Below are 7765 nucleotides of genomic sequence, written 5' to 3'. Positions count from 1 at the left end.
TCATGAATTCGAAAAAACCACTGAATTTGAAAAAAAACATGAATTTCGAAAAGTTCATGGATTTGAAAATAAGTTCATGACATTTGAAAAAGTTAAATACATTTGAAAAGGATTCCGATTTAAGAAAGGAAAATGAAAATATAAAAAGAAATGAGAAAAAACGAAAAAAAAACCCCAGAATAAAAACGGCTGAACTGAAATAAATCAGCCCGGGAACGCATGCTTTTTTATTAGCGTTATAGCTGCCATAATGAGGAAAGAAGTACTGTAGCACGACAGTTTAAGTAACCCAGTGGTTAGCGCCTTCAGTACTACAGGTGGAACCTGTACTTTTTGAAGTTTAAAAGAAAGAAAAAAACAAAATGGGCTGGGCCCGCCAAGGTGCACATAACACTGTACTGATGGCACGCACGTCCATATACGTCGGGTGACCCATCATACAAAACTGTATACGATATGTCAAAAGTCCATATTGCCCTTTATACGGTTTGTGAGAGGGAGGGTGTACCGAAGCGGAGCTCTTGTTTTGTAGTTAAAATTGGAGATTTGATTCATTTTTGTCTAAACATAAATAGTCCCAAAATAGTTTGTCGAAGCTTGAAATGTATACTGACATGATATTTGCTTCTGTGAAGCAGGTTCTAGATCAGCCCCAGAAATAAGTGAGGTAAAATTTTCCAATATTGTCTATCAAAGGTCCCACTGGCTTCAGCTGTTTTGGACTGTATTTCCTCTCTTCAATCTGACCATTACTCACGTGTTGATCAGTCAAAAAATTCAGAAAATTCGATACTACATTGAGCATTCATAGGAGGTCTATTTACATATTTTCTGAAAGTAATACGTATATCTTTACAAAAACATTACAGAGGAAAGCCCTCTATCACAAGTCAGCCGCGTTTGTTTGGAAGATTCAACTTTATTCTACACACTTTTATAAGGATTCGAAAATGTGCCAACCGTGAAGATATTACTTGAAAGAGCTCTCTATGTCAATTACAAACCGGTACTTCACATCCCGGTTGACAAGCCTCTCGAGAGCCTCGTTGATGTAGTCTATCTTTATAATCTCAATATCTGGGTAGATTTTGTTTGCCGCGCAGAAGTTTATCATCTCCTGGGTGTCCTTGGTGCCTCCGACTACACTGCCAGATAGAGTTCGTGCACCTGCAGTAAGTTCTGATTAGTTATCTTTCTATGAAAGGACTGAAAGCCAGTTTCATTACACCAAAACACCAGTAACAACGTTCAAATGCTTTTAGATCCTCAACTCTTCACCAAGTTTTGAACCAGAAAACTAACAACTAGTGGTCTGTTCGACGGTATACAGTCTCATACAACTATACAAGATATAAATAAACAGACTTCTCACTAACTGGACTGGTAATGGTAAGGTGTTTACCCAGATTAAGTGTTGCAGGATGGACTCTGATTTCTCCAGGAAAGCCAACTAGTGCCATTACGCCACGAACTTTCAGAAGCGCGAGATAAGGGTCAAATGGGTGGTCACCAGAGGCAGTATCGACAATGAAGTCCAGAGAATTTTTCAGGGACTGCAAAAGTAAACCATTTCGTTATTCTCACTTAGTACAAAGCAGAGTGAGAAGAATAACAAGCAGAATTTAGCCGTACTAATTGTCTCTCGCACAAAATAGTATAGGCAGCAGTATCGATTGCAGAATGAGCTCTGTTCCTCTGTGCACTTAATGCTTTTTTAGTTGGAATCTAACATAAGGCAAGGAGATATGTACTTGTTGTGCTCTGTTGTAAGTTGTTTCACACTCAGCTTTGAAAGAGATTAAAGGTGTTCAGTACCTCCATCTGATTTTTATCTGATGATACCACAAAATTATCTGCGCCAAGAAGGTTGATAGCTTCATCTCTTTTGGATTCACTTGTACTCAAAACTGTCACATTCAGTCCAAAGGCTTTCCCGAATTTCACTGCCATGTGACCCAACCCACCAAGACCAATAACCCCAAGTGACTTCCCCGGCTGGTTCATGTTATGCCGGATCATCGGTGTATACACAGTGATCCCAGCACAAGCTAAAGGTGCGGCCTTTTCCAGCGGATAGCCGTCAGGTATTTTATAGCAGTACCTGTCATGAAAATGAATTAACAGGAAACACAATATTCTTATACCAGAGAAGTGAGTTTTGACTTGGAGGCGAAAAAGAATTGCCATGACTATTTGTCCAAAGACAGCCTACACCAAATTCAGAACATCCAGAAGAGAAGGCATCCTTACCGTTCATGAACTACAATGTGAGTGGAATAGCCTCCCTTTGTGACAGTGCCGTCTGTATCAACACCATTGAAAGTGAAAACAAAATTTGAGCAGTGGTTCTCGAGGAGGCTATTGCAGTTGTCACAGTCACGGCATGAGTTGATGTATGTCCCAACAGCCACATGGTCGCCCAGTTTGAAGCCCTTGACGTCTGAACCAACCTCGGTTACAACTCCAGCAATCTCATGCCTATAGCCACGTTGAACAGTAGGCACCCAGGTTAGCACATAATCCTTTATCTTTACAGAATACCAGTGATTAAATGAGGTCAATCAACAGAAAGAAAAATGCACTGAAAAGCTTACCCAGGGACTAAAGGGTACACCGAGTCATGGTGCAAATTTCTTGTCCACTGAACATCAGCATAACAGACACCGCAGTGTGTGATCCTCAAAGAAACATCATCATGTCGTGCAGCCCTGGTATTTAATCAGGGTAGCATATGCGTAAGCACTGGTTATAAGAAGAAGGTAACACGCTGACAAAGCAGTAGTTCAGTCGGCATCGGCAAGGTGTCTACTTATAATTTACTGCGATGAATAACTGGACTAGCAAGTACAGAAGTCTATATCTATTCAGAGAACAAAGCTTAAGACAAGCACATAACTGGGCTAACAGAGCACTTGGAAAAAAAATGAATTGCATAACACACTGCACAGATAATTGCACTATTATGACGGCTTTTTTCACGGGAGCTTGCGCCAACCACATACTCAGTTTCAGAAGGATCGTTTGCTAAAAAAGAGGTCCACTGGTGTGGGAGAAGAGCAGAGCGTTGAGTTTTCTTGTAAATAAAATCTCACAAGGGAGTGTTGCGTGTTTGATTACCTACGGTTGAAACTGTGAGGGGAGAGTACTCCGGAAGGATCATTTGCTGCCCAGGCACTGCAGTTGCAGCTCTCGGATTCAGCAGCCATGCCGGCCACCTAAACTGCAAAAACAATAAGTGGCCAACCAAAGGGGTTAAGTTATGCAAATTGTAGCAGAATCCATTCATTTTTTTATGCTAAATCATTAACAATGATGCAAACAAATAAGCAAATAAATAAGAATGAATTCAGAAACAGAGCAGGTTTGGTTGAGGTGTGCGTCGTTGGTTCATCTCAGCACAGAAGACAGAACCAGAGGCATGGCCGTACGAACCAAACGGAATCTCCACGGAACTGATCGAATGGGCGTGGGCAGGAAATGAAAGGGTGGGTCGGTGGTGTGAGAGCAGCCAAGCTACCTCGGAAGGGGATCGGGAGAAGCAGGCAGGGCGGCGGAACCTGAACCTGAAACCAGCCGGCGCGCGAGCAAAATGATGTTCCAGTTTCTGTGGAGGGTAGGGGAGATGCGCGGCGGTGGTGAGCGGAGGCGTGGCCGTTTTAACTTGCAGCAGCGCCACCGTGGTCGCGTCGCACGTGTAGTGGGTAGATCTACCCCCTGCAGTCACAGCGCACATAATAGAACATCAGAAAATGTCAACAATGACAATTTAGCCATGTCACTAATGACATAATGACATGTAGGTCAAACAAATCATTCCGCGCCTTCGGGACAAAGGTTACATACATAGGAGTATATAACCATTGTCTCTATCCTCATTGGATTCAAGTGACTGAAAGATCAAACGAATCGAATACTTGACCAATATTTTTACTGACACTGATGACTTTGTGTGCATGCTGATCTATTTCTGGAAGAAAATTAAAATAGGCAGCTCATACGTTACGGTTTGACATTGTGCTACTCCACCTGACCCGGTTAATGCGACACCATCATGATCAGGCTCAAGACCACGGCATTTTTCGTGATGTCAGGACAGTGAATGATTTATATGTAAATATTCCACTGCCACTCACTGTGACAGTATAGGTCGACATTTTCATGTGGTCTACTCGAAAAAAGAGAGTATATTACCTATGGTTATTATTTTAGCTCAATCATGCCGCAGTTAGCAGCCATCAATGATTGACAAGAAAAAAAAAGCGAAGGCTGACACAGGAATTGAGGTCACTGCTGCTGCATTATGTAGGGAAATAGTATGTTTTACTCTGCTCTTGTATTCTTAAACTGAAGGAGAGAGCGATTACTGCAGCTGCTGCATTATGTAGGGAAATAGTATGTTTTACGACGGACAAGATGACCGACCGCAATTGAGTGGTTCGGCCAGGAAGATTGAAGCATGGGACGTCGTGAAGGACGAACCGATGGTATTGCATAAGTTTCAACCTTGTCAAGTATTGAATTTTGAATACCACGGCCCCTGAGCCATTTAGTCTGATCTAGGACATCCGCCTTCCCTTGAATATCAGGATCTTTCTTTGGCAGTGGATTCGTGGACGCTTGCCCTTAGGGGTTGAGATGAGCAAGCGTAACGGGTCTGGAGACGGACTGCGCTCGCTCTGTGGCGTGGTGGAAGATGCTAATCACATCTTCTTTTCATGCGTGACCGCTCAGTTCTTGTGGTCCTGCTTCCGCGACGTTGTTGGTGGAACTTGGTACAACATCAACTTCACTGACTTGTTGGCGGAGATTCAGGCCTCTACCCCCCGTCACCGCCACATTAGATGGTTGTGTGTTGGGGTTCTCGCTTGGACGCTCTGGACCGTTCGCAATAGGCTTGTCATCCAGCGTGCTTCTTTTCAACGTGCGACTAACGCCATCTTTAAAATGTGTGGTTTCTTGTAGCTCTGATGGCCGCTTAGCCACCTCCACGACCTAGTGGCGGAGCCAATGTATAACCGTTGGGTTCATTGGTTCAAGTGAACCCAACGAAATTTACCTTGTACGTGCGTGTAGGTACTTGTTTGGTCACATGAACCCAGTAAAAAATGGTCGTTGACCTCATCAAATAAAGGACCTCGTGGATAGCTAAATAAAGGACCCAAAAGCCCATAAGCAAATGTCAATGAGTCCATTACCAGGCCTAAACCGTGATGCATAACAGAAAATGCAGCCGAACGCCTCATCCCTAGTCCGTTCGTTTTCCAATTCGCATCTCTCCTGCTTGACTCTCCTCTATTCGTGTTGCTCTACGCCTTGGCCGCCGTACGCTGCCGGCAAGCAGGCCGCTGCAGATCCACAGCGATAACAACTGTAGCCTAAAAGTTGTGGTAATTAAAATACATTGCCACAGCTTCCCTCTCTTGTATATGTTCTATCTAGCCTAATTGCCTAGTATGATAGTTTTTTATCCACCCCAGTTTATTATTTGTTTTTCTTCATGGACTTTTTGATTGATCTATGCTATCGAATGGTATATCCGAAGAGAACTTGGTCATCAGATCCAGATATCTGATACAGACGTATCGAGGTCACCCGTTAGACGTAGGTATGTCTTGCACTTTTCGGTTTTTAATGCCACACAATATGTGATATGTGATACTATATTTTTTTCATTATATTGTTTACGGGTGCTATAATTTTTTGTTGCAATTAGACTTTAATCTTCATAAATTAGTATCAAGTTCTCACAAAGAGTGAATGAGTGAACCCAATGACCAAATTTTCTGGCTCTGCCCCTGCTAGGACCGAAACGCTATCGACACCCTCCTCGCCGACCTCCGAGCGATGGCCTTTCGCGTGGCGCCCCCGCTTCCGCCGCCTCCTCCAGAGCCAGACTAGGCTTTCGGCCCTCTCCGGTGTGCCGGTGTGCTGGTGTTTGTTCTCCTTTTTTGGGCTTGTTGAGCTGTGCCCTCGGCATTAACCTTGCTACCTTCGTTGTGTGTGTGTGTGTGCGCGCGCGCGCGCGTGTGTGTGAACTCTCGAGCCTTGTGCATGTGTGTGGCTCAACTCTTGTATCATGTTTGTGGCTTGGGTGGTTGGCTTTATATGTAAAGTGGGGCGAAAACCTTTTTCGCTAATAAGAAGCTCATTTCTTTCCTTAGTCGATGGGCATTTGCTGTTGGAAGTAAATGTAAAAAAAAAAAAATCTTGTTGTTGCTCATCCCGCAGGTTTAGTTTGGTTCCACTAGAAATTCCCCTCCCGACAGAGATGCCGGAAAGCTGGTTGTTCATTACATTTCAACATGAAAACAAGACTAATGAAGTGGCGTAAGGCATGCTCAATATCCTTGTAAAAACCACTGTCCATATAAATGGGTGCTGCATCTCGAGTTCTCCACTGTTCTCCACTAGTTCAAACTGCAAGAAATCTCTGACCTTGAAGCACTGAATTTTGAATAAGAAGCTTATTTCTTTCCTTGATCAATTGGCATTTGCTGTTTCAAGTGATTGTAAATAATTCTTGCTGTTGCTGTAGGCATCAAATGCTTTCTATCAAGTTATCCCACAAGGATTGTCTGAGATAAACCAAGTAGCTCGGGCTTGGGCCCTTCGCACTATGGCTGGCACTAGTGATGATTTCTGCCACGCGCGTTCTTGGAAACTACTAGTATATCAAGGCATGACGGGTCACAGAAAACCCAGATATAAACCACACAGGTAGCTATTGTACTTCTGTCAAATCTTTCTTAAACTGATCAAATATCTGCTCACTGATGCCCAAGCACATATAGGTGTATTTTACTCTCGGTAGTACGATTATCTTCCCTTATCAATGTTTCTATTTTTGCAGAGTCCTCAGGTGTATGGGCAAATTTCGTTTATGATGCAGCTTGTGATCTTTCAACCGGCTCTCTTAAAAATTGCCAAGTATGGCATTTAAAGAAAAATACCGCAAATCCACATTCAATATCCAAGGAACTATCAAAACATATCAACCATCACCATCTGTGAATTCAGTCGACCGGTTTAAACAACCAAATATAGTTTGATTCTGAGCCATGTTCAATTACACCACAATACATGTCGAGATGAGAACATTATTCTTCAACTCCAGTAAAACTGCCATCATCCTTCTGCATCGGGCCAGCATACTGTCCTGTTGTGCAGTACAGGGGAACAAGCATGCTCGTGCCGATCTCATTATTAGGTGTCGACAGAGGCCACACATACGTCGGAACAACGGTCAGTCGGAACGGTCATTTCATTGTCGAGGGCGGCGCGGAATGTTCAGCGCAACAGTCACGACCGTCTCCGAGTAGAACGATGACACCGGGTACGCGCAGATATTGTATGCTGCCATGTCGCGCCGACAGCACGGACACGTGGCCGCCCTGCAGAGCCATTGTGTGATGCAGCTTTCGTGGAAGGAGTGCAAGCAACCGGGCAATCTCCTCACGGATCCGCAGTTGTTGTTGGCCACCAGCTCCTCCATGCAGATTGGGCACTCCGCCACGGTCACGTCATCGCCGCCTCCAGGAGCATGCGCCGGTGCCATCGGGGGCCTACGGGAAACGGGCAAAAATCGTTTTTTCAGTACATTTCATACAAAAATGACAAACCAAGAATGAAAATTGACCGAAATTTCCCAAAACTTTAAAATAAACCAGAGCAAAAGTCTTTGTAGAATCTTTAGCAAATATACGTGTAAAATTTATACAATTCATGCAAAAAAAATAATCAAATTTACTCCTTCGTGCGAGCGCTA

The 7765-nt window shown here is 43.7% G+C and overlaps 1 protein-coding gene across 1 annotated transcript; it reads right to left on the bottom strand.

The window, feature by feature from the left end:
• Positions 1-877: 877 nt before the first annotated feature.
• On the bottom strand, positions 878-7555 carry LOC123067806 (probable cinnamyl alcohol dehydrogenase 1). The gene is made up of 8 exons (XM_044490436.1): positions 7441-7555; positions 3518-3714; positions 3118-3215; positions 2595-2708; positions 2251-2478; positions 1816-2101; positions 1403-1553; positions 878-1167 (listed from the first exon to the last, which is right to left on the bottom strand). The coding sequence occupies exons 1-8, from the start codon at positions 7553-7555 to the stop codon at positions 971-973; spliced, it is 1386 nt and encodes a 461-aa protein (XP_044346371.1). The 3' UTR covers positions 878-970.
• Positions 7556-7765: the final 210 nt, after the last annotated feature.

The sequence above is a fragment of the Triticum aestivum genome, chromosome 3B (genome assembly GCF_018294505.1).
Source record: "Triticum aestivum cultivar Chinese Spring chromosome 3B, IWGSC CS RefSeq v2.1, whole genome shotgun sequence".
NCBI classification, from domain to species: Eukaryota; Viridiplantae; Streptophyta; class Magnoliopsida; order Poales; family Poaceae; genus Triticum; species Triticum aestivum.
Note: the sequence above shows the minus strand (reverse complement) of the source record. Positions and strands in the feature narration are given on the sequence as shown.

Coding starts and splice junctions, on each gene's coding strand:
- LOC123067806 (XM_044490436.1), bottom strand. CDS start 7,555: ATGGCACCGGCGCATGCTCCTGGAGGCGGCGATGACGTGACCGTGGCG. Junction 3,715..7,440: donor ATCCGTGAGGAGATTGCCCG/GTTGCTTGCACT, acceptor CTGTGACTGCAG/GGGGTAGATCTACCCACTAC. Junction 2,709..3,117: donor CCTCACAGTTTCAACCGTAG/GTAATCAAACAC, acceptor ATTAAATACCAG/GGCTGCACGACATGATGATG.